This window comes from Oncorhynchus masou, chromosome 13 (assembly GCF_036934945.1).
Source record: "Oncorhynchus masou masou isolate Uvic2021 chromosome 13, UVic_Omas_1.1, whole genome shotgun sequence".
NCBI lineage: Eukaryota > Metazoa > Chordata > Actinopteri > Salmoniformes > Salmonidae > Oncorhynchus > Oncorhynchus masou.
In genome coordinates, this window is record NC_088224.1 from 37,910,917 (window position 1) to 37,938,880 (window position 27,964).

Below are 27,964 nucleotides of genomic sequence, written 5' to 3' on the forward strand. Positions count from 1 at the left end.
ACAGCTCTGGTGGATATTCCTGCAGTCTGCATGTTAATTGCACGCTCCCTCAAAACTTGAGACATCTGTGGCATTATGTTGTGTGACAAAACTGCACATTTAAGAGTGGTCTTTTATTGACCCCCAGCACAAGGTCCACCTGTGTAATGTTCTTTAAACAGTTTCTTGATATGCCACACCTGTCAGGTGGATGGATTATCTAGGCAAATGAGATATGCTCATTAACAGGGATGTAAAATAATTTGTGCACATCATTTTAGAGAAATACAGTTTCTGCAACCAACATTTTACATGTTGCATTTATATTTTTGTTCAGTGTAAATTAGTCCTATTAAATGTTCTACAATATAGACATAAAAAAACACAAAACGATTAATAGGCTACTAATCTTGTGTTCTACTTCAATAGTTAATTAATGGTGTATTAATTAGTACAGTTATTACCTTCTTTTTTTCCATAATTGCCATAAAAATGCAAAAAAATGCATATGTATGGCAATGCACTTATGTCATTATTATGTAATAATATCATTGATCAACAAATTGCTCTAGGCACATGAAACTGCGCAATGTTGAACGATCAGAAACGTCATTCTTCTTGTTGTCCAATGTCCATGCTATATTCCAAAACATGCTCCCCACCTCTGGCTAAATTCTCTGTTTATTTTCACCTCGCATTCACATAATTTGTGACGGGGTGGTATCACAATAGTCCAGTTCTAGCTGCTGAATCAGTTTCTTATTGACGAGGATCACCGTGCGAGAGGCGAGATGGTTGACATGGGATCAACAGCATGCGATGGGATGTATTCTAAACTTATCGACAAAGATAGTCAATATTTGGACGATTCAGAGCTGCGCGGTCCTGAAGTGCACACGGGTAAGAACATCAAAAAGTGTTTCCTGTACAAAGGAATTGATTTAGAGAAATTATACAAATTATCTCAAATGTTACAGTAAGGAAAGCAGCAGGTATTGGAAATATCCTTCATGGTTTTGAAATGTATGGCTTGTGGGACAAGAACACAATTCAAATGACTACAATATGACAACAATAATATGCATCATTTCCAGCAAAGAGAGCCTGATATGAAGGATTTACATTGTAAAGTTTCGGGAGTTACTTTGGTTATGCAGTGTTCACTCAGGCATGATGTGTATTGCATTCAAAATAAAGTTATCTCAGGGTTGCCATGTCGTGTCTTTCATCATTACCTTCTTGTCCAATCAACTCAATAGAATAGACACCGCTTCTAATTCATATTCAATATGCTTCCTTCCACGTATCTGACACCATAACTAAAAGTAAAATAATTATGTAATCGTATATTATAGAACTATCAGAAGTTCTGAAAATCAATAGTTCTTTATCAAGAGATGTTAGTTCAATTAAATCTAGCATCTAATGTGAAAAAATATATTTGCGTGCTGTGTCCTTAATATTCCGAAGAAAAAAATAATTTCAATTTCAAAATGTGTCAATCTGGTCATCTGGCACCCCCCAGCAGTTGCCTTCCAGCACTAGCATACCTGATTCAACTAGTCAATTTATCTCCAAGCCATTGCTGCAATATGACAAAATGTGCGACAGCTGGGTTGGCCGAGAAACAGATGTGAAAACACTGAGTGCATACAGTGCACCACAGGAAATATTATTTTCAGGAATCCCATATAAAATGGGGGATTTTCTCCAAACGGTTAACAAGCTACACCCTCTTCCCATTCAGCCCATGTAGTGTTCCGGGAATCCTCCTCCTACCTCGGGGTGCGGTAGCAACGACTCGTCCAAACAAGCTCGTGACATTTAACAGCAAGATACATGTTCTTCGTGTACTGATTGCACATTTGCGTGAACATGTGTAATTTCACAACCTGGAATATCAACAACCATAATCCTGCATTACAAATATGATGGGAGATGTGATTCAACAACAGGCATTTTGTGAATCATCGGGGAGCAAGAGGTAGCCAACTAGCAACACAGAAGAGCAGAATAGTCACGAGTTTTCTTCTTTGCATAACTTCTGTTCCTCTTTTAACAGTTGGCTCAAACAAACAACAGTTCTTCAACAATTCTACAAGTACGGAATTAAATTGATAAGGTATATACAGTACCTAATGATTAGTAGCCAGTAGCCTGTTTCCTTCTCAAGCACCCACAATAACACTTGTGTATTCCAATCATTAGGGCTATATTTCAAGGATTACAAAATTCTCATTTTATTTGAACCTTTTTTTTATTTTTGTGCAAACCACATAAAAAATGCAGTCGCCCCCACAATATTCTATGCATTGGTTGAAGTTCAATGTTACATGAAAATCGCTCTACCATCATATGCCATGTTGGCTTAGATCAATGTCGACTAAAATGTGCAAATCAACTTCATTGGAGGTACACAACACATTCCCCGCCTTTCATCCCAGCCGCCCGGCCGTTACCGAGAACAACATAGCGGATTTTCGTGTTAGAAGAAAAATAGAATTATTGCCCTGACCTAGCTCAACATAGACGTTGGATAAGAACAAGATGACAGTGCCCATAAAGGGACAATTAGACTTACCACCTTTCGGACTGAATACGTTTGTAGGGGCAACAGTTATGATAACATGTATAATTTATCCTCTCACGTGAAAATCTCTGTCCACTAAGAACCAACGATGTGCTGCTTCCTTTTTGTAGCATTTCTGACTATGCTAACATCTTTTCAGCTGAATCTCAGTTCTAAAACCAGACCAAAGCACTTGGGTTGCGCAATAACAGCACTAGTAGCTAGCAAACACCAGTCGGATGAGAGGCAAGTACAAGAAAAGGAAGGTATCTATATTTTGCTAAGGAAGGTTTTTCACATGGCTGAAGTCGATCTGTGTAAACTGTTGGCCTTAACAATTGCATGTAAACAGAGTTCAAACAAATAAGCACAAATAATGCCTCGATCACACCGACCGTGTCATTGCATTTTGGTACACCAGAAGTACACTCACGCCTCGATCACACCGACCGTGCCATTGCATTTTGGTACACCAGAAGTACACTCACGCCTCGATCACACCGACCGTGCCATTGCATTTTGGTACACCAGAAGTACACTCACGCCTCGATCACACCGACCGTGCCATTGCATTTTGGTACACCAGAAGTACACTCACGCCTCGATCACACCGACCGTGCCATTGCATTTTGGTACACCAGAAGTACACTCACGCCTCGATCACACCGACCGTGCCATTGCATTTTGGTACACCAGAAGTACACTCACGCCTCGATCACACCGACCGTGCCATTGCATTTTGGTACACCAGAAGTACACTCACGCCTCGATCACACCGACCGTGCCATTGCATTTTGGTACACCAGAAGTACACTCACGCCTCGATCACACCGACCGTGCCATTGCATTTTGGTACACCAGAAGTACACTCACGCCTCGATCACACCGACCGTGTCATTGCATTTTGGTACACCAGAAGTACACTCACGCCTCGATCACACCGACCGTGTCATTGCATTTTGGTACACCAGAAGTACACTCACGCCTCGATCACACCGACCGTGTCATTGCATTTTGGTACACCAGAAGTACATTAATTTCCCAATGGAACGCTGCATTTGCCTTGCAGCATTGCGTTGCAGAGGCAGTTGCGGTGTGTCCTGTGTGGTGCATGTGTTGAATTGGTTGCAGAAGGTGAATGTTGAACTTTTGTTGCACACATATCCAGATGATGCGGTGTCCCCTTTTGCACAATTGCTACAGTGACGCTCATAGTGGGGTGTTGCAGTCAAGTCAGTATCTAAATAATATCTGTGAAATGCTTGATAGTGTATGTGTTGTAAACAGAGAGGTCTACTTTCTCGGGAACCTGAATATTGACTGGTTTTCATCAAGCTGTCCTCTCAAGAGGAAGCTTCTTACCGTAACCAGGTCCTGTAATCTGGTTCAGGTTATTAATCAACCTACTAGGGTGTTTACAAACACTACAGGGAACAAGATCATACACATGTATCAATCACATTTTTACTAATGCTGTAGAACTTTGTTCTAAAGCCATATCCGTACCCATTGGATGCAGTGATCACAATATAGTGACTATATCCTGGAAAGCCAAAGTTCCAAGAGCTGGGACTAAAATAGTGTATAAGAGATCACATAAAAACAATTGCTGTGACTCTTATGTGGGTGAGGTTAAAAATATTTGTTGGTCTGATGTGATTAATGAGGAGCATCCAGACGTTGCACTTGATCTATTTATGAAATTGTTTCTTCCAATTATTGATAAACACGCACCTGTTAAGAAACTGACTGTTAGAATTGTTAAGGCTCCATGGATTGATGAGGAATTGAAAAACTGTATGGTTGAAAGAGATGGGGCAAAATGAGTGGCTAATAAGTCTGGCTGTACATCTGACTGGTTTACAAATTGAGAAATGTGACTAAACTCAACAAAAAGAAGAAACTATTATGAAGCCAAGCTCAATGATATAAAGAATGATGGAGGAAAACTTGATTACTTCAAATTAAATTATGGGCAGAAAGACAAATTCAACTCCATCTTTCATCGAATCATATGGCTTATTCATCACAAAACCATTTGATGTTGCCAATTATTTTAAGAATTATTAAATTTCATTATTATTATTATTTCATTGGCAAAGTGTGCAAACTTATGCAGGAAATTCCCACGACAAACAGTGAGCAATTATATTCATGCATAAAAAACAAATAATGAAATTAAAGCAGTGCAAGTTTGAGTTTTGTAAAGTTAGTGTGGGAGAGGTGGAAAATTATTGTTCATGATCAATAATGCCAAACCACCTGGCATTGACAACTTAGATGGAAAGCTACTGAGGATGGTAGCTGACTCTATAGCCACTCCTATCTGTCATATTTTTAATCTAAGCCTAGAGGAAAGTCTTTGTCCTCAGGCCTGGAGGGAAGCCAAAGTAATTTCGCTACCCAAGAGTGGTAAAGCGGCCTTTACTGGTTCTAACAGCAGACCTATAAGCTTGCTGCCAGCTCTTAGCAAACTGTTGGAAAAAAATTATGTTTAACCAAATACAATGCTATTTCTCTGTAAACAAATTAACAACAGATGATTTTCAGCATGCTTATAGAGAAGGGCACTCAACTATCATGCCACAAGGTGAGACCCAGATGCCGACACAGGAGGCAGATGGTTGGAGTCTTACAATGTTTATTAATCCAAAGGGGTAGGCAAGAGAATGGTCGTGGACAGGCAAAAGGTCAAAACCAGATCAGAGTCCAGGAGGTACAGATTGGCAGACAGGCTTGTTGTCAAGGCAGGCAGAATGGTCAGGCAGGTGGGTACAAGGTCCAGACACAGGCAAGGGTCAATACTGGGAGGACTAGAAAAAGGAGAATGTAAAAAGCAGGAGAACGGGAAAACCACTGGTTGACTTGGAAACATACAAGACGAACTGGCACAGAGAGAGTCAGGAAACACAGGGACAAATACACTGGGAAAACAAGCGACACCAGGAGGGGTGGAGACAATAACGAGGACAGGTGAAACTGATCAGGGTGTGACATCAACATGTACTGCACTGACACAAATGACTGATGATTGGTTGAAAGGAATTGGTAATAAGAAGATTGTGGGAGCTGTACTGTTAGATTTCAGAGCAGCCTTTGATATTATTGACCATAACCTGTTGTTGAAAGCACCTAAGTTTTATGGCTTTTCAACCTCTGCCAGATTGTGGATTCTGAGGTATCTATCTAATAGAACTCAAAGGGTTTTCTTTAATGGATGCGTCTCTAATGTCAAAAATGTAAAGTGTGGTGTACCGCAGGGCAACTTTCTAGGCCCTCTACTATTTTCTATTTTTACCAATGACCTGCCACGGGCTTTAAACAAAGCACGTGTGTCCATGTATGCTGATGATTCAACCATATACGCATCAGCAACCACAGCTAATGAAGTCACTGAAACCCTTAACAAAGAGTTGCAGTCTGTTTTGGAATAGGTGGCCAGTAATTAGCTGGTCCTGAACATCTCTAAAACTAAGAGCATTGTATTTGGTACAAGTCATTCCTTAAGTGCTAGACCTCAGTTGAATCCGGTAATAAATGGTGTGGCTGTTGACCAAGTTGAGGAGACTAAATTACTTGGCGTTACCTTAGATTGTAAATTGTCATTGTCAAAATATATAGATTCAATGGTTGCAAAGATAGGGAGAAGTCTAGCCGTAATAAAGAAATGATCAGCTTTTTTGACACCACACTCCAAAAAGCAAGTTCTGCAGGCTCTAGTTTTGTCTAATCTTGATTATTGTCCAGTCGTGTGGTCCAGTGCTGCAAGGAAAAGACCTAGTTAAGCTGCAGCTGGCCCGGAACAGAGCGGCACGTTTTGCTCTTAATTGTAATCAGAGGGCTGATATAAATACTATGCATGCCAGTCTCTCTTGGCTAAGAGATGAGGAGAGACTGACTGCATCACTTCTTCTTTTTATAAGAAACATTCATGTGTTGAAAATAGAGGTCAACCGATTATGATTTTTCAACGCCGATACCGATTATTCGAGGACCAAAAAAGCAGATACCGATTAATCGGCCGATTACAAAATAAATAATAATAATAATAAATGAATAATATATATATATATTTTTAAATGTTATTTATTTGTAATAATGCCAATTACAACAATACTGAATGATCACTTATTTTAACTTAATATTATACATCAATAAAAATATATTTAGCCTCAATTAAATAATGAAACATGTTCAATTTGGTTTAAATAATGCAGAAACAAAGTGTTGGAGAAGTAAAAGTGCAATATGTGCCATGTAAAAAAGCTAACGTTTGTGTCAGGATTTGGCCAGGGTTGTTCCGGGTTTTGGTCAGTAGATGTCCCCATTGTGCTTTTTGTCCCTATGTTTTTCCCTTGATCCCCATTATTATTTGCACCTGTGTCTCGTTTCCCCTGATTGTATTTAAACCCTTTGTTTCCCTCAGTTCTGTGCTCTGTGTTTGTATGTTAGCACCCTGCCCTAGTGTTCTGTGTGCTCTTGTCGATTCCGGGTGAAGTTCTTGTGGTATTCTGTTTTTTTTGTTTTTGTTTATTTTTGGTGAGTTTCTTTTGAGGTCTTTTTGTGTTTTTCCTACCACCTTTTGGATTTGCCATTTTTTTGTATTTTAGTATTTTTTCTTTATTAAATACACCGTCTTAAGTACTGCTGTGTCTGCCTCATCTTCTGGGTTCTGCTGACTATTCGTGGCTCAGTTGGTTAAGTGACTGTTTCTCACTCCGGAGACCCAGGTTCGAAACCGGGTCCTGACAGAAACACAGAGCCAAAAATGAACCCAGAGGCAGCCAGTTCCCAGGACCTTTTTGCCACGCTGTCCCACCACCAGGAGACTGTCCAACGCCACGAAGCCGCCCTGGTTCAGCAAGAGGCCTTAATGGCTAGACATTCTCATCTTCTGTCGGAGATGCTGACTTCCATAAAGCAGATATCTGATCGACTTACCCCGGCAACGGTTCCCGTCCCAGTACCTCAGGTTCACGTACCCATGGCAGTTAACCCCCTGGCTGAACCTCGTCTTCCACCTCCCCAACGGTTCTCAGGTGATCCAAGTGCTTGTAAAGGCTTTCTCACTCAATGTTCTCTCTCCTTTGAGCTGCAACCTTCGTCGTTTCCCACCGACCGGTCTAAGATCGCATATATCATTACCCTGCTGTCGGAAAAAGCCCTGGCCTGGGCTACTGCTGTGTGGGATGCCCATAGTTCCTGCTGTGCCAGCTACTCTGCCTTTGCTGAGGAATTCAAACGAGTGTTTCAAGGCCCAAGCAGTGGTTCTGACTCAGCCAAACAGCTCCTGACTCTCCATCAAGGTTGGCGCAGCGTGACGGACTATGCCATCCAGTTCCGCACGGTGGCAGCAGCGAGTGGCTGGAACAACGAGGCGCTCACGGTGTGCTTTCTGAAAGGCCTTTCCGACACTATCCAAGATGAACTGGCCACTCGGGAACCACCGGACAATCTCGAGTCCCTGATCAAGTTGGCTTCACGCATTGACCAGCGTCTGAGAGAGAGAGAACTCAACCGTAGACCTCTAGCCCCTATCAGTCCCAGCTCCGAGTCCCCACCTTTATCATCGCTGGCTCCACCGGAACCCATGCAGATTGGACGCATCTCCCAGGCTGAGAGAGACCGCCGGATGAGGGAGCGACGCTGTCTATATTGCGGCAAACCGGGCCATTTCCGTTCCACGTGTCCCGGGCTCCAGGGAAACGCTCTGTCCCGTACAGACCGGGGGAACTGTAACGGGAAACATAACCTCCTCCCATCCGTCCAACTCCCGTCTGCTCATTCCAGTCACCCTCTCCTGGGACAACCACAAGCTTCACCTTCAAGCCTTGGTAGACTCTGGAGCCGCAGGTAACTTCATGGATGGTGTCTGGGCGAAGGAGAATGGCGTTCCCTCTGAACCTCTAAGTGACCCCATGAGGGTTACTACATTGGATGGAAGCCCTTTGGGATCTGGACTTGTCACTCATGTCACTACCTCCTTGAGACTTTCAGTTTCACAACACCAGGAATTGATGAACTTTCATTTGATCTCCTGTTCCGAGTTCCCTCTCGTCCTTGGATACCCCTGGCTTCACAGCCATAACCCTCACATCGACTGGTCTGTGGGCACTATCAAGCAGTGGGGTCCTACGTGCCAAGCTACTTGTATTTTCCAGAATTCCCGAGTTCTACTCCCGAGTCTTTAGAATCCATCGACCTGACCCGAGTTCCCGAGTGTTACCATGACCTCAAACTGGTGTTTAGCAAACAGAGGGCCACCATGCTACCACCCCATAGATCTTACGATTGCCCCATCGACCTGTTTCCGGGCACTTGCCCCCCAGGGGTCGGATCTTTTCCCTATCTCCACCCGAACGAGCTGCTATGGATACCTACATCAAGGACTCTCTGGAAGCAGGCCTCATGCGTCCATCAACCTCCCCGGCGGGAGCAGGGTTTTTCTTTGTGGCCAAGAAAGATGGTGGATTACGTCCTTGCATCGACTACCGGGGACTCAATGACATAACCGTCCGTAACCGTTACCCGCTACCCCTTATGGCCACAGCCTTCGAGCTGCTCCAGGAAGCAGTTGTTTTCACTAAGCTTGACCTGCGGAACGCATACCATCTTGTGCGGATCAGACCTGGTGACGAGTGGAAGACCGCTTTCAACACGCCTACTGGTCACTATGAATACTTGGTGATGCCCTTCGGCCTGACCAACGCCCCAGCGGTGTTCCAAGCGCTCATAAACGATGTGCTTAGGGATATGCTTAACATATTTGTGTTCGTTTACTTGGATGACATCCTCATCTTTTCGAGCTCCCTTCAAGAACACACTAAGCATGTCAGACAAGTACTCAAACGCCTCCTGGACAGCCATCTGTACGTTAAGCCGGAAAAATGTGAATTCCATTCATCCCGAGTACAATTCCTGGGATTTGTAGTGGAACCCGGTCGAGTCCAAATGGACCCTAGGAAGGTAGGGGCGGTAGCGGATTGGCCCACCCCCAAATCCGTTAAGGATGTTCAGCGTTTCCTGGGCTTCACAAACTTTTACCGCAAGTTCATCAAGAACTTCAGTTTGGTGGCAGCTCCTCTCTCAGCTTTAACCAAAGGTGGCAATGCAAGGTTTGTGTGGGGAAGAGAAGCTGAGACGGCCTTCCAAGGACTCAAGCAGCGCGTCCTCTCTGCTCCCATCCTGATACTACCGACTACGGATGAACCATTTGTGGTGGAGGTAGACGCATCAGAGGTTGGTGTTGGAGCTGTCCTGTCTCAGAGGGGTGAAGACAAGAAGCTTCATCCGTGCGCTTTCTTCTCACACCGGCTTACCCCGACTGAGAGGAACTACGATGTGGGGGATCGTGAACTCCTAGCGGTTAAGATGGCATTGAAGGAATGGAGACACTGGCTCGAGGGGGCTTCTCACCCGTTTCAAGTGCTTACGGACCACAAAAATCTGGAGTATATCCAGCAGGCGAAGCGATTGAACTCTAGACAAGCTAGATGGTCTCTTTTCTTCAATCGATTCCAGTTTATCCTCACCTATCGGCCCGGGTCGAAGAATCTCAAACCGGATGCCCTGTCCCGAGTCTACGCTCCTGCCATTCGAGATGACACGGACATGCCTGTCCTTCCTGCTGCTAAGATTGTGGCTCCGATCTCGTGGCAAGTTGAGGATACCGTGAGACGTGCTCAAGCTAGCGAACCGGATCCTAAAGGAGGCCCTGCCAATCGGTTGTTTGTCCCCAAGGCAGTGAGGACTCAGGTCCTTCTGTGGGGGCACTCCTCTCGCCTCACCTGTCATCCGGGCGTAGGTCGCACCTTGGAGTTCATCCAGCGTAAGTTCTGGTGGCCTACCATAAGAGAAGACGTTGCCACTTTCGTCAATGCCTGCCCCGTGTGCTGCCAGGGCAAATCTTCTCACCTCCGCCCTCAAGGACTCCTTCACCCTTTACCTGTTCCCCACAGACCCTGGTCCCATATCTCATTGGACTTTATTACTGGACTTCCTCCATCCCATGGCAATACTACTATCCTAGTCATAATCGACAGGTTTTCAAAGGCGGCCAGGTTCGTCCCTCTGACTAAGTTACCTTCTGCCAAGGAAACGGCTGAGTTGGTAATTAATCATGTGTTCCGAGTCTTCGGCATTCCTCAAGATGTGGTTTCTGACAGAGGTCCCCAGTTCGCCTCAAGGTTTTGGAAGGCCTTCTGCCAACTCATGGGGGCTTCTGCCAGTCTATCTTCAGGGTACCATCCGGAGTCCAACGGCCAAACAGAGAGGATGAATCAAGAGCTGGAAACCACCCTCCGATGTATGACTCGTGACAACCCGTCCACATGGTCATCCTTTATTGTTTGGGCCGAATACGCGCACAACACCTTGCGCTCCTCCTCCACTGGTATGTCCCCGCACGAGTGTCAGTTTGGCTATGCTCCTCCATTGTTCCCGGACCAGGAGGCAGAAGTCAGAGTGCCTTCAGCCTTGAGGTTCGTCAGACGCTGTCGGCTTATGTGGAGGAAGACCCGTCTTAATCTGATGCGTTCCTCACAGAGGTATCAACAACAAGCCAACAGACGTCGCCGTCCCGGGCCTACCCTGCGCCCCGGCCAGAGAGTCTGGCTTTCCACAAGAGACTTACCTCTACGGGTGGAGTCTCGCAAGCTGTCCCAAAAATACATCGGTCCCTTCAAGGTTGCCAGGAGAGTTAACCCAGTTTCTTATCGCCTACACTTACCCAGATCCCTTAAGATTAATCCCACATTTCATGTGTCATTGTTAAAACCTGTTGTTTTTTCTCCCCTTGTCCCGGCAGACAGACCTCCCCCTCCGCCTCGTGTCATTGGAGGCCAGCCGGCTTATACCGTCCACCGGATACTGGATTCCCGCCGGGTGCAGCGGTCCTGGCAGTATCTGGTGGACTGGGAAGGCTACGGTCCTGAGGAGCGCTCCTGGGTTCCTGCCAAAGACATCCTGGACCCTGACCTCATTCGTCAGTTCAGGGTCCTCCACCCTGAGAGAGCTGGTAGGAACGTCAGGAGCCGTTCCTAGGGGGGGGATTCTGTCAGGATTTGGCCAGGGTTGTTCCGGGTTTTGGTCAGTAGATGTCCCCATTGTGCTTTTTGTCCCTATGTTTTTCCCTTGATCCCCATTATTATTTGCACCTGTGTCTCGTTTCCCCTGATTGTATTTAAACCCTTTGTTTCCCTCAGTTCTGTGCTCTGTGTTTGTATGTTAGCACCCTGCCCTAGTGTTCTGTGTGCTCTTGTCGATTCCGGGTGAAGTTCTTGTGGTATTCTGTTTTTTTTGTTTTTGTTTATTTTTGGTGAGTTTCTTTTGAGGTCTTTTTGTGTTTTTCCTACCACCTTTTGGATTTGCCATTTTTTTGTATTTTAGTATTTTTTCTTTATTAAATACACCGTCTTAAGTACTGCTGTGTCTGCCTCATCTTCTGGGTTCTGCTGACTATTCGTGGCTCAGTTGGTTAAGTGACTGTTTCTCACTCCGGAGACCCAGGTTCGAAACCGGGTCCTGACAGTTTGAGTTCCTTGCTCAGAACATGAGAACATATGAAAGTTGGTGGTTCCTTTTAACATGAGACTTCAATATTCCAAGGTAAGAGGTTTTAGGTTGTAGTTAATATAGTATTTATATGACTATTTCTCTCTATACCATTTTATTTCATATACCTTTGACTATTGGACGTTCTTATAGGCACTATAGTATTGCCAGTGTAACAGTATAGCTTCCATCCCTCTCCTCGACCCTACCTTCGCTCGAAACAGGAACACATCGACAACAGCCACACTCGAAGCAGCGTTACACATCATTCCACAAAAGCCGCAGCCTTTGCAGAGCAAGGGGAATAACTACTCCAAGTCTCAGAGCAAGTGACGTTTGAAACGCTATTAGCGCGCACCCTGCTAACTAGCTAGCTATTTCACACCGTTACACCAGCCATTAGGCTGATAGGCTTGAAGTCATAAACAGAGCTGTGCTTGCGACGAGCTGCTGGCAAAATCGCACTAAGGTTCTGTTTGAATGAATGCTTACGAGCCTGCTGCTACCATCGCTCAGTCAGACTGCTCTATCAAATCATAGACTTAATTCTAACATAATACCACACAGAAATACGAGCCTTTGGTCATTAATATAGTCGAATCCGGAAACTATCATTTCGAAAACAAAACGTTTATTATTTCAGTGAAATATGGAACCGTTCTGTATTTTATCTAACGGGTGGCATCCCTAGCCTTCAATGTTATGTCATAATTACGTACAATTCTGGCAAATTAGTTCGCAATTGGCCAGGCTGCCCAAGCTGTTGCATATACCCTAACTCTGCATGCAATGAACGCAAGAGAAATTACACAATTTCACCTGGTTAATATTGCCTGCTAACCTGGATTTCTTTTAGCTAAATATGTAAGTTTAAAAATATACACTTCTGTGTATTGATTTTAAGAAAGGCATTGGTGTTTATGGTTAGATACAGTCGTCCAACGATTGTGCTTTTTTCACAAATGTGCTTTTGTTAAATCATCCCCCAGCATTGCATTGATTATATGCAACGCAGTACACACTAGATAAACGAGTAATATCATCAACCATGTGTAGTTATAACTAGTGATTATGATTGATTGATTGTTTTTTATAAGATAAGTTTAATGCTAGCTAGCAACTTACCTTGGCTTCTACTGCATTCGCGTAACAGGCAGGCTCCTCGTGGAGTGCAATGAGAGGCAGGTGGTTAGAGCGTTGGACTAGTTAAATGTAAGGTTGCAAGATTGGATTCCTCGAGCTGACAAGGTGAAAATCTGTCGTTCTGCCCCTGAACAAGGCAGTTAACCCACCGTTCCTAGGTCGTTCTTAACTGACTTGCCTAGTTAAATAAAAGTATACATCTTCTTTTTTTTCCGGCAAAATCGGAGCCCAAAAATACCAATTTCCGATTGTTATGAAAACGTGAAATCGGCCCTAATTAATCGGCCATTCCGATTAATTGGTCGACCTCTAGTTGAAAATCCCAAGTTGTTTGCATAGTCAACTTACACACAGCTCTGACACACACACTTATTCCACCAGCCATGCCACCAGGGGTCTTTTCATAGTCCCCAAATCAAGAAAAACTTCAAGAAAACGTACAGAATTATATAGAGCTCTTATTGCATGGAACTTCCATCTTATATGGCTCAAATAAACAGCAAACCTTGTTTCAAAAAACAGAAAGCAACACCTAGCGGCACAACGCCTCTCCCCTATTTGGCCTAGATAGTTTGTGTGTATGCATTGATATGTAGGCTACGTGTGCCTTTATAAAAATGTACGTAGTTCTGTTCTTGTCTAATGTTGTTCTGTATTATGTCATTCTGTTTCATATTTTGTGTGGACCCCAGGAAGAGTAGCTGCTGCTTTTGCAACAGCTAATGGGGATCCTAATAAAATACCAAATCAAATTTTATTGGTCACATATTTAGCAGATATTATTGCGGGTGTAGTGAAATGTTGTGTTTCTAACTCCAACAGTGCAGTAGTAACTAACAATTCACAACAATACAAACAAATCTAAAAGTAAAAGTATGGAAATAAGAAATATATAAATATTAGATTGAGCAATGTCAGAGTGGCATTGACTAAAATACAGTAGAATATAATATATAGAACATATATACATTTGAGATAAGTAAAGCAGCATGTAAACATTATTTAAATATCATTAAAGTGACTAGTGTTCCATTATTAAAGTGGCCAATGATTCCAAGTCTAGGGCATCAGCCTCTACACAGGTGCACCTTGTGCTGGTGACAATAAAAGGCCACTTTAAAATGTTTTTCTTTTCACACAACACAATGCCACAAGTGTCTCAAGTTTTGAGGGAGTGTGCAATTGGCACGCTGACTGCAGGAATGTCCACCAGAGTTGTTGCCAGATAATTTTCTTATTTCTCTACCATAAGCTGCCTCCAACGTCGCTTTAGTGCACCTGGCACCTACTACCATACCCCATTCAAAGGCACTTAAATCTTTTGTCTTGCCCATTCACCCTCTCAATGGCACACATACACAATCCATGTCTCAATTGTCTCAAGGCTTAAAAAATCCTTCTTTAACTTGTCTCCTCCATTTCATCTACACTGATTGAAGTGGATTTAACAAGTGACATCAGTAAGGTATAATAGCTTTCACCTGGATTCACCTGGTCAGTTTTGTATACTCTGTGTATTTAGGTCTTGCTCATGGCATGTCATAGCACCTCTCTTTCAATTACACTTAATAGTTTTCGATTTCATACTTATTTTCCATACTTTGTACAATGATTCATGAAGTCTATAAAAAAACACATATGTTTCTTTGTCTGTAGGATTAGTTGAAATTCTGAGAAGATTTCAGTGTAAGCATGTTGTCCATCCCCAACCTGCAGACAGTAGGCTGTAGTATAGTATCTGACTGTGCCATCAAGTGTTTCCGGTGCACAAAGCCCCCCAAACTGCATACAGGGCAATTAGCACCAACATTTTCAACTGAAACAGAGCTCAATACACTGGTGTCATGTACTTCTTTGTGTCATCCATAACAGTGTCTGTTCCCTCACTGAGAGCAGGCTCCAGACAGAGTGGCCAAGGGCCCTACAGGTTAGCCACGGGCTGCCTGGCCACACTCTGCGCTGTCCTACTGCTGTCCGTCATCGCTGTGAGCACCCACTGTGAGTAATCAAACACACAACCACCACCACACAACGTTGCTTTAATGGTGCCTCCATAAACCACTTCCTGATGTACCATTGTGTCCCAATGAGGGGAGGGGAGGGGAGGGTGGATTCATGGAATCTGAATGCAGTGTGTTGGGCTGCCAGGGAATTACATTGTGAAACATTTCTTCCCCAGCCAACAAAGTTTAAGTGCTACCAGTTACTTATTTGTGTTGTATCATTTATTTCCCACATCTCAACGGTCCCAAGTGTTAGTCATAAGGTTAGCAGTCTGGTTAAGGATTGGTTTAAAATCAGATTTTTTGTCTCCAGTACATGTGTCATCCCAGTAAATGCAACCTGCATAAAACAACTGATATGAAACTCTACGTGCACACTGACAAAGTGTGAGGTCAAAAAGCGGTGTTGAGTCAGTGATTGCTGCTCCTGAACAAATCTTACCCTGAACAAATCTTAGATATCCCCATGGAACAAAACAAGCAAATGTCTATTCATTAACGAGCTGAGGATGAAATCGTCAACTGCGGACCTTCCCATGACTTATGGCTGCCAAGTTCAACTAGCCTTATCAAAGGAACCTCGCCACATCTGCCCTACACTCATCTTATACTTTGTCTTTGCCTTCCATTCTTTAAAGACTTGTTGTTTTTCCTGGATGCTTTGGACTGAAGTCCCCTGCTTCTTGTCTTCCTCTCAGATAAGAACCTTTATCAGAGCTTGCGCAACGAGCATCAGGCTCCTCTGCCTCAGAATGACTCTGGTGGCCAAATCCAGATGCAGAGGCAGACCACCAATGTGACCAACCTGACTGAAGCCCTGAGAAAATTGCAGATGGAGAAAGAAGACCTTGTGAAGGAAAGAGATGAACTTCTGGCTAGGTTGGCCAAATCAGGTCAGCTGTGTGTGTGTGTGTGTGTGTGTGTGTGTGTGTGTGTCATGACTTCAGGGGTGCAACTTTCATTGGGGACGGGGGGACATGCCCCCCCCACCCACATTCTGAAATTGAATTTTTGTCCCCCCCCAGTTTTATCATTGGAATGTGATTCAAAACGAGTTAAAGGTGTGCTTTAGGACCATGTGGACGCTTCCGAGCAGTTGGGTAGGCTGTTCGGAGTGTTTATCCGACTGGATAAATAAAAGAAAATAAGTTGTGTCTATGGGATCAATATCATGCCAAATGTCTTCGCAAGTGTAAATCACCAATCCACAAATATAAATCACTTTCCAAAAATGTACATCACCAATCAACAAATGTAAATTACTATCCACAAATTTCCAACATTTCCAAAAATTACTATCCACACTTTCCAAAAATGTAAATACACCACAATAGTGTTGCAAATATAAAGTAATCTAGGGCAAGGGTTTCGATTGTTTACGTTGGACATACTATGGTTACACATATGGTTAACATATAATGGTTACCATACTATCATTTCTGCAGCCCTGAAAGGCAGGCATCAACATGGCTGAACGAAAGGCTGCCAGCAATTTATAGAAATCCCATTCTATGAGTACAACCCTTTTTTCTACGACTACAAATCACTTTCTACCGCGATAACTTTTTTCTATGTGTGAGAACCTCTTGTCTACGCATGAGAACTTCTTGTCTACGCATGATAACTTCTTGTCTACGCATGAGAACTTCTTGTCTACGCATGAGAACTTCTTGTCTACGCATGATAACTTCTTGTCTACGCATGAGAACTTCTTGTCTACGCATGATAACTTCTTGTCTACGCATGATAACTTCTTGTCTACGCATGAGAACTTCTTGTCTACGCATGAGAACTTCTTGTCTACGCATGAGAACTTCTTGTCTACGCATGAGAACTTCTTGTCTTTTTCTTGTCGTCAAATCCCTGCCAAAAGTCAGGTGACCTAAGCGCTGGAGTTGCAGGTTTGCCAGATCTGTCATGTTTGCGCATATCTCTCCTATGTGAAAATCTTTATGGCAGTGATTTTACTTAAGGCCCTCGTTTTACAAATACAAATCAAAAGGTGTTTGTTTGTGGATCGTGAATTGCATTAGTGGAAAGTGATGTACATTTGTGGATTGGTGATTTACATTTTGTGGATTGGTGATTTACATTTGTGGATTGGTGATTTACATTTGTGGATTGGTGATTTACATTTGTGGATTGGTGATTTACATTTGTGGATTGGTGATTTACATTTTGTGGATTGGTGATTTACATTTTGTGGATTGGTGATTTACATTTTGTGGATTGGTGATTTACATTTGTGGATTGGTGATTTACATTTGTGGATTGGTGATTGATCCCATATATGTCCCCTCCACTTCTAAAACCAAAGTTGCGCCCCTGCGTGACATGATGCTGAAGTAAATCAAACATTTGCTGTCAATCTAAATCCTACCTTTTGCTGTGTATGACAGAACCAGAGCAAACATCACCCACATTACTCCCATCTCCACTGTCACCTCCGTCAATCCCATTGCCCCCTTCAACCCCACTAACCTGTCCTCCGGACTGGCTGGTGTTCAACAGAAGCTGCTACTACATCTCCACCAGGAGTTTGACCTGGCCGGACAGCCAGACCTGGTGCAAGGAGAAAATTGGACACCTGGCCATCATACACACTGCTGAGGAACAGGTGAGAGAGAGGGGAGAGAGAGGCAGGGATGGGGGAAGAGAGAGAAGGGGTGGAGTTAAAGATGGAAAGAGAGGTAGGAAAAAGGAGAAAGGAGGGTGGGAAAGAGAGTAGAGGACGAGGGATGTGGTGGATTAGACACTGTTGATTTTCTCTTTGCTCAAATATCTGGCGAGGCTGGAAATAACCAATCAATAGGGAAGATAAAGTCCAACGTCAACAAGAGAGTGTTGGGGTTCATGATAATAGTCTAAACCAATTTCTCCTGGTAGAATGGAGTAATTGAGGGAATGTTCTTTAATCATGTCTCCTGTTGTAGACGTCGCCATTCACATCCCAATGTAATCGTGTCTCCTGTTGTAGACGTCACAATTCACATCCCAATGTAATCATTTCTCCTGCTGTAGACATTGTCACACAAATAAGGGTCTGCTGCTATAGACATTGTCACATCCCAATGTAATCATGTCTCCTGCTATAGACGTTTCTGTGGAACCAGTTACCTCGGGGCCACTGGAATGCCTACTGGTTTGGAATCAGTGACGAGACGGCTGAGGCAGACTGGCTTTGGGTTGATGGAACCAAATTGGTCGGGGGGTAAGTTTTTGGCTTTGCTGGGCTACAACAAAAATGTGGGCGGGTTTCGTGGATGCCTAGATTCAATCAGATCAGGCGTTAACTGGCGATAGCAGACACCCGCACAAGGGGGATGTTTTGGCGGAGTGTCAGAGGTAGAACTGCGTTGGAGCCGTCATATCGCTGCTCTTGCTATCATTGTCACAAGTCACCCCCACCCTACTCAGATTAGAAGTTCAGAGCGAGAAAGTGCAGGCTGTATAGAAATAATGACGCTCAAATTGAAAAATCCAGAAATAAAATAATAAGGGTTTCTGTCATCGTAATGGAGGTGTAGATTACATCTCACATTCTCGTGTTCCAACTTGTAAACAAGGCTGCATGGGATTTCTGTTCATGTGACTCCCTGCAGCCAATAGCAATGCCCGCTTCAGGTATAATGCCAGGACAGCTAAAACAACCACTATGCCGATGTCTGCTAAAGCGGATCTGGTTGAATAGAGCCCTAAATCTACCCCATGATTATATTGGATTCAATCAACACTAAATTATTGGCTTCATACACATGGCCTATATTATCTCTGGACTGTGGTGGTTCATTAAAACATATGGAATCACAGACCATAGGTCTAACTAACCATGTAAATCATGATTGGGGTATATTCATTAATCAATCAATCAAATGTATTTGAAAAGCCCTTCTTACATCAGCAGATGTCGCAAAGTGCTGTACAGAAACCCAGTCTAAAACCCCAAACAGCAAGCAATGCAGATGTAGAATCACGATGGCTAGGGAAAAACTCCCTAGAAAGGCCGGAACCTAGAAAGAAACCTAGAGAGGAACCAGGCTCTGAGGGGTGGCCAGTCCTCTTCTGGCTGTGCCGGGTGGAGATTATAAGAGTGCATGGCCATTAAGGCCAGATTGTTCTTTAAGATGTTCAAACATTCATAGATGACCAGCAGTGATTGTAGAGGGTGCTACAGGTCAGAACCTCAGGAGTAAATGTCAGTTGGCTTTTTATAGCCGAGCATTCAGAGATCGAAACAGCAGGTGCGGGACAAGGTAGCACGTCCAGTGAACAGGATCAGGGTTCCATAGCTGCAGGCAGAACAGTCGAAACTGGAGCAGCAGCACGGCCAGGTGAACTGGAGACAGCCAGGAGTCATTAGGCCAGGTAGTCCTGAGGCATGATCCTAGGGCTCAGGTCCTCCGGGTGTGGAGGGAGAGAGGGAGAGAGAATAAGAGGGAGCATGCTCAAATTCACACAGGACACAGAATAAGACAGGAAAATGCCACCAGATACAACAAACTGACCCTAGCCCCCCAGCACATAGACTATTGCAGCATAGATACTGGAGGCTGAGACAGGGGTGGGTTGGGGGACACTGTGGCCCCGTCCGAGGATACCCACTGACAGGACCAACCAGGCAGGATATATAACCACCTTCGCACCCCTACGTCAGACTACACTCAATCATAGGACCTACTGATGAGATGAGTCTACATTAAAGACTTAAAGGTTGAGACCGAGTCTGTGTCTCTCACATTGATAGGCAGACCATTCCATAAGTATTGAGCACTATAAGAGAAAGCCCTGCCTCCAGCTGTTTGCTTAGAAATTCTAGGGACAATATGGAGTCCTGCATCTTGTGACCATATCTGTACGTGTAGGTATGTACAGCAGGACCAAATCGGAGAGATAGGTAGCCCATGTAATGCTTTGTAGGTTAGCAGGGGAGTAATATGATCATTTTTGGGGGTTCTATTCATGATTCTAGCAACCATGTTTAGCACTAACTGAAGTTTATTTAGTGCTTTATCCGGGTAGACAGAGAGTAGAGCATTGCAGTTGTCTAATCTAGAAGTGACAATAGCATGGATTAAAAGTAAAATATTGCCGCCTTCCACTTCCAGGGTAGGCAATTTTGGAGCTTCACCCTGTTTCATCGAAATGTAAAGCTATGTGTCGTGAAAGTTGGCATTCTGTTTCCAAATGACATCACCAAGAAGTAAAATATATAGTGAAAACAATAGTGGTCCTAAAACGGAACCTTGAGGAATGCCGAAACTTACAATGGATTTGTCAGAGGACAAAACATCCACAGAGATCAACTGATATTTTTCAGAGAGATAAGATCTAAACCAGGCAAGAACTTGTCCGTGTAGACCAATTCCGGTTTCTAATATCTCCAAAATAATATGGTGATCGATGGTGTCAAAAGCAGGTCTAGGAGCACGAGGTCAGATGCAGAGCCGTGGTCTGACACCATTAAAAGCTCATTTACCACCTCCATTTTTTTATTTTATTTTACCTTTACTTAACTAGGCAAGTCAGTTAAGAACAAATTCTTATTTTCGATGACGGCCTAGGAACAGTGGGTTAACTGCCTGTTCCGGGGCAGTCTCAGTGCTATGATGGGGTCTAAAACCAGACTGAAGCATTTTGTATACATTATTTATCTTCAGGAAGGCAGTGAGTTGCTGCGCAACAGCTTTTTGTAAATTGTTTGAGAGGAATGGGAGATTCGATATAGGCCGATAGTTTTTACATTTCCGGGTCAAGCTTTGGCTTTTTCAAGAGAGGTTTTATTACTGCCACTTTTAGTGTGTTTGTTACACATCTGGTGGAGGGAGCCATTTAATCTGCTCTTTCAGTAGTTTAGTTGGAATAGGATCCAGTGTCAAGAGATACAGGATTAAACAACTTAAGTGTCTCCATTGACCTACGTCCTGGATGTTCTGTGCAGACTCAGGACAACTGAGCGTTGGAGAAATACGCAGATTCAAAGAAGAGTCCATCATTTGCTTTCTAATGATCATGATCTTTTCATCGAAGAAGTTCATGAATTCCTCACAGCTAAAGTGAAAGCCATTCTGTCTTCTAGATGAGCGACAACGGTTGGGGGGGGGGGGGGGGGTTCTGTGCGCATAGTGTTCATGTCAATGTTACTACTTAGCTTTTTCGGCTGTTGAATGAAAAAGTTGAGCGAAGACAAAAACAGCCCAACAGCACGGAGATAAGTCTGTAAACCAGGATTCAGCCACACATGTTTAATTTGAGTCTGTGGCACTAAAGTAATATGAAAACCTGCTTTATCTTGTACAAATTAGCATATTAATGTAGTTTTTCACATTTTTGTTGTTTACTCAGTCCTATGTTTTCGCAGTTGGTACCTGTGATGCAAACAGCTTATGGTTCATTTGACTGTGTTTTTCATACCCATGCGTGTGCTATTCTGTAGGCCCCTACCCCATTTGGTTGTCCATCATTACACGTCTACAGTTGAGCACCTGCCCATTTGCATTGATGGACAGGATCGCAATGGATGACTCTGGCTTTTTATATGCTGTAAATGTGACCTTTTTGGGCGTTGTAGCTGTCTGATAAATTCATGTTTTGCCTTCTGCACGCTCTGAGCCATCCAAAGGATTACCAGAGAGTCTGTATACTGTTATGAGACTATCAACATGCTGCCTAAGGAACTTCTGGGCCAAGAATAGCCCCCCCACCCCCCCCACCCCCCCCCCCCCCACCCCCGCCCCACCCCCACCCCAGCACAACTTTCATTCAAGATGAAATGTTCAATTTCAGTGGGTTTGTCAAATACTTGCAGCCCAACCCCTCCTCCCCAATGTTGTCAATGTTCTATATTTGCATTCTCATTTTGGGATAATGTAACTTGCAGCTTATTAGGCCCAGTTACCACATGTTCAATGCAAATGCGGCATTTGAGCTTCTAGCAGTCGGAAAGACAAGATGTCACTGCAAGCATAAACCTCGTCTTGTCAGAACTGCAGGATCAGCACATCGGGATGGACAACCTGGCGTTTGTCAGCGTCAATGTGACTTTCATTGCAATCAGCGTATTTGCAAACATATTTTTTGCCTTCTGCCTGCTCTGTCCTCAGCGCGGCAGAGAGGGACTCAAACAGCCTATGAAGACACTACTGGAATCGTTGGTTTGCTGCACCATTGTTTTCTTGGTTTCTGTTATTGCAATGAAATATTTCCTCTTCACGGAACATCTGAAGCTCAGGCTCGCTGCTAGTATGCTAGTGGAGTACACTTTCCCCACTAGTATGACAACCTCTGTGTGGCTGAATTTCTTTTACTACACCCAGATCGTCCCTGCTCGGCGAGCTCTCTTCACCCGGGTGAAGAGGAACATCAAAATCATCATTTACTGGGTCCTGTTTATCAACAGGGTCTTGTTTTTGTTTGACATTTCTCTTCATATTCCAGCGATAGTTGATTTACTCAACAGTGCCTCCGGAAATGCAAACGGCACTTACACATCAATGAACAGCACTGCGTCTGCCTCGCCAAGTGCCCTGTTTTACACTGAGATGACACGTCTTGTTTTGAAAATTCTATACATCTTTTTTGGACTCTGTGTGGTAGTCGGGTCAAGCTGTGCCACTGTGCGCTACCTGCACAGACACATGAAGAGCATGAAGGAGAGCGGCAGCCCCGCGCCCCGCCTGCGCAGTCAGATGAGGGCCACCATTACTGGGATCCTGCAGGGAATTCTCTACGTCATTTGCTTTCTGTGGCTCATTTTTTATGTCTTCAAGGACTTTTTCTTTATAACTTTTGACAATAATAGAAATATCTTCTACACAGTCCTCTCTCTGTACACGTTTGGCACCACTGTAAACCTGGGTATTGGTCAGTCGGTTTTCCGACAGAGGGCTGCTGATATTTGGCTCAAGGCTCAACAGGCTGTAAGGTTGTCAAAGTTGCGTGGATGAAACAGTCAGTCAGGTGTGTTACACAGAGACTTACACATTGGTATATTTAAACGTGTAATGCTGCGTTGAGTTAAATAGTCTGCCCCAGGATTATATTGATATATAGATATAATCAATGCTAATAATAATAATTTGGATTCATAGACATGGCTTAAACTATTTAAGATTCAATAGTTTGCCCAACAAAATTCTTGTTTTTTTTTACCAGAATTACGCCTTCAACTGTAAGCCTTCACCTGGATTTATTTAAACTGTCCCATAATGTAGTTGGCTATAATCTTTTACAAGATTCATTCATTCATTCGGTGGTCCTCCGTAACTCATCTGGTAGAGAATGGCACTTGCGACGCTAGTAGGTTTGAATTCCGGGACCACCGTCAAATGTATGCACACATGACTGTTAGTCGCTTTGGATAAAGGCATCTGCTAAATGTTATTATTAGATGTATGTTTCTACATTATGTTTCCCATCTGTATCTGAGATACAAATATGTTATGGTACATTTGACTGTGTTTTTCATCAGGCGTGTGATATTCCTATTTGTTCTTCCATCCACTTAACTTATTAAGTGGACTCTGATAATGGATTTTAAATAGTAATGGATGATATATAATCTGTTTAGTACATAATACAGTACGAAGATTACCAAGATGGATAACTATAGCAAGATGGATAACTTTTTGACCTCTATATTCTCTACTGCATGACTGTACTTAAACGAAACTTGTGAAATGTATGACTGTGCTTTGTGTGCCCCATAAAGAAATAATATAAAACAGAAAAATAACAAAAATGTGTAACCCAATGGATCTACATGCAGGAGAAATAGGCTATTACAAACTACTGTTCGGACCCCAGAAATAAAATTACTTCCTGCTTTACTCCTGTGGGTACACTCAATATGGCCACCGGTCCACCCATCACAGAGCATTGACTTGAATGGTATTGACCATTCTAGTCGTTCTATTTCTATGGGTCCAAATAACTACCTATATCTCAGGTAGAGGGAAAAAGAGAAGGCTGCGGCTCCGGAAACATATAACCGCCACGTTCCTCCCCCGCCCCGCCCCCGCCCCCGCCCCGCCCCCCTGAAACCCCTTGAAAGATCTGTATCACGTTCCTCCCCCCCGCCCCGCCCCCTGAATCCCCTTGAAAGATCTGTATCACGTTCCTCCCCTGCCCCGCCCCCTGAATCCCCTTGAAAGATCTGTATCACGTTCCTCCCCCGCCCCGCCCCCTGAATCCCCTTGAAAGATCTGTATCACGTTCCTCCCCCGCCCCGCCCCCTGAATCCCCTTGAAAGATCTGTATCACGTTCCTCCCCCGCCCCGCCCCCTGAATCCCCTTGAAAGATCTGTATCACGTTCCTCCCCGCCCCGCCCCCTGAATCCCCTTGAAAGATCTGTATCACGTTCCTCCCCCGCCCCGCCCCCCTGAATCCCCTTGAAAGATCTGTATCACGTTTCGCACGTCTTTCTTTACCTCTACTTTACACATACATTTTTTGTGGTCACCCTCCCTTCACATTTCTCACTGTCAATCGTGTATGATAATTCTTTAAGCTTTACCAGTGCAACGTCCATGCAGCATCTGCACGCCAAACCATTTGATCTCAAATTATACTCTTCTTATGTTATGTACAGTGTTGTTTAGAATCCTGTACAGTGAGCAAATCTTTTAGCAGATAGTGTTAAACAAACTATAGCATACCTGTGTTTTGTTTCGATCAAAGCAGATATTTTGCCTAGTGGTGCATGCTATTGAGTTGTGGCCGCATGAGAGAAAAATGGTTGATATGCTTCAGTTTGCTGCCATATGACTGGTTTCACATTTGTCTCCAGCGATCATACGGGTTAAATAGATCGAAAACAATTATAATGTATATTAACAATCACCTTATCCTAGCGACTTACTCATTTACCCAGCTCTTATTAATAGCTCAGCCTCTTATCAATTTGTAAATTACAGTACATGGAGAATGATGTTATTTCTATCAGAAAAAATAAAGTCGCTCCACTTGGAAACCGACAGGTTGCTTAACGTTATTCATTGTTTAATTTGATTGTAAAGGGGGTGGAATTACCAGGGAATTAAGTAGACACACCTCCGCCACATCTTCAGTCCTTTGATCTCCACCCCCAAGCGAATAGCGAGTGAATAGTTTCACATCGTGTTAGTCATATGTACTGGGATACTCATGGTGTACATCCTCCTAGGAAATGTTTAACTAGCAGGTTCTTTCGCGACAAATGCAGCAATAACAAATAGTAAAAGATAAGAATATAATCATAAAGTAAATGGCAGTAGAATAGAATACACATTTTAGCAAGACTATAATTTATAGTCCAATATTTACACGTGTATTGGGTGATGGGGGGGGGGGGGGCAAGTGTTATTCTCATGCTTAAATTCAAGGTCAGAATAGACAAGAAAAAATTGCATCAAAGGGGAGTCACGGTCCATTTACGCTCGCAAGTAGAGAATCCTGCACATGCGCAGAGGTTTTGGCACCTTTAGTCCCCGGAATGAAAGTTCCAGAGAGTATGGATCTGCAGCCACTCCGAAAACAGAAACAGCTACTAACTTAGCTTGTTTTCACCCTAGCTCTGGTTCCTATGGACACTGACCTCTGGGACTGTGTGCTCAGGCAGCAACAGTATTGATCTACAGTAAAATAGGACAGGACCGTCTGTGTATACACACATTTACTGGCATGTTTTGATATACATACTTTGAAAGAGAACCTTTCCCCTTTGTCCCAGTTTCCCTTCCTCACGGGCCCAGAACCTCACTTGTTTTCTCCATGTTCTTCTTCCCTCCTTCAAATTTGTGTCAGCCTGGTCGCCATCATATGATCTCTCTTCCTCATTCTTAATGTGTTTTCAAAGGATATTAGTGTTGCTTCAGATTACCTTCTCCTTCCTCTTCTTTTGCTTGTCTTATGCTCCTTCCCATTCTTCGGCATTTCTTCCTTAATTCTTCCTCTTTTCTTTCTTTATATATATATATATATCTTTTTTTACATATTCCACTGCTTTGTCTTTCCTTACTACTGCTGCAATTAAGACGGCAGTGACAGAGTGAAGAATATGGTACATTATTTTACATTATCTCACTTTTATAACGGTTTGTCTCATTGAGACAAAGAGAGACCTGTAGAGGCACTGCAGATAACCTAGTTCGGTAGCGCACACCAATGGCCAACAGCTATTCTAGTGAAACATGTATTATACGCACACACACACACATATATATATATATATATATATATATATATATATATATATATACACACACACACATACAATTGAAGTCGGAAGTTTACATACACCTTAGCCAAATACATTTAAACTCCCTACTTGAGCATCTGGAACATCATCATTTCTTGGCAATGTCTCGCATGGAATTGCCTTCATTTCTCAGAACAAGAATAGACTGGTGAGTTTCAGAAGAAAGTCCTTTTTTTTTGCCATTTTGAGCCTATAATCGAACCCACAAATGCTGATGCTCCAGATACTCAACTAGTCTAAAGAAGGCCAGTTTTATTGCTTCTTTAATCAGTACAACAGTTTTCAGCTGTGCTAACATAATTGCAAAAGGGTTTTCTAATGATCAATTAGCCTTTTAAAATGATAAACTTGGATTAGATAACACAACGTGCCATTGGAACACAGGAGTGATGTTTGCTGATGGTTGCTGATAATGGGCCTCTGTACACCTATGTAGATATTCCATAAAAAATCTGCCGTTTCCAGCTACAATAGTTATTTACAACATTAGCAATGTCTACACTGTATGTCTGATCAATTTGATGTTATTTTAATGAACAAAAAATGTGCTTTTCTTTCAAAACCAAGGACATTTCTAAGTGACCCCAAACTTTTGAACGGTAGTGTATATATGTTGTTTGTATATGATGTACGTTATACCAAGAGATGTTTTGGTTGAAAATGTGTTTGTTTTTTTAATAATGAAACCATTTTCTCCCTTTATAGCTTTTGGGAGGAGGGCGAGCCCAACAACCACATTGACGAAGACTGTGGCTACATCGTGAAGACGCGCAAGCTGGAGCGCAAGGCGGTGAGCAGCTGGTACGACGCCCCGTGCACCATGCACTGGCCCTTCATCTGTGAGATCGAGATGTAGGCCTATGCACCTGCTACTTAGAGATAAGCACTTACAAGACTCGTGTTGGGCCCAGAATTCCTCCCTGTCAACGTCCATAGTGATAGACCAGTGATGACCAACCCTTTACCTGCAGAGCTACTGGGTATTCAGTTTTTTGCTCCAACCCTGCTCTAACACATCTGTTTCAGCTAACCAAGGTTCGGATGAGCAATTGATTAGTAGAATCAGGTGTATTAGAGCAGGGAAAGAGCAAGACCTGTAGCTCTTCAGGAAGATGGTTGGCCATCCCTGTTGTAGACTTTTATAGCATTATCAGGTCTGAAGAGCAATGCTTGACTTTAATAGTATCTACTTTCATTTGCTTTTTCAATTAATATTTTACTCCAGGAGGATCTTATATAGTTACTGTTGTGTCATTGAAGTGGTCACCAAAGTTCAAAATCCTTCTAAAGCAATGTCTGTCAATCAAGGTCATGTTATTTAGATTCATAGAAGAAACGAGGAAAAAAAAAAATATATATATATATATATATATATTTTTTTTTTAAATGATTTATGTAAATGTTTTTCATAAAACAGATGATCAAATGATCTATTCATAACAATGCAAATGCATTTGATTTGGTTTTGTCAATAAAAATGTTGA

At 43.2% G+C, this 27,964-nt stretch overlaps 1 protein-coding gene across 1 annotated transcript; it reads left to right on the top strand.

Annotated features, from left to right (window-relative positions):
• Positions 1–598: 598 nt before the first annotated feature.
• LOC135552251 (C-type lectin domain family 4 member M-like) lies at positions 599–27,958 on the top strand. The gene is made up of 6 exons (XM_064983761.1): positions 599–879; positions 15,116–15,241; positions 15,945–16,139; positions 17,646–17,863; positions 18,342–18,457; positions 27,186–27,958. Exons 1-6 carry the CDS (start codon positions 771–773, stop codon positions 27,334–27,336), a joined length of 915 nt encoding a protein of 304 aa, XP_064839833.1. The 5' UTR covers positions 599–770; the 3' UTR covers positions 27,337–27,958.
• The last annotated feature ends 6 nt before the right edge of the window (positions 27,959–27,964 follow it).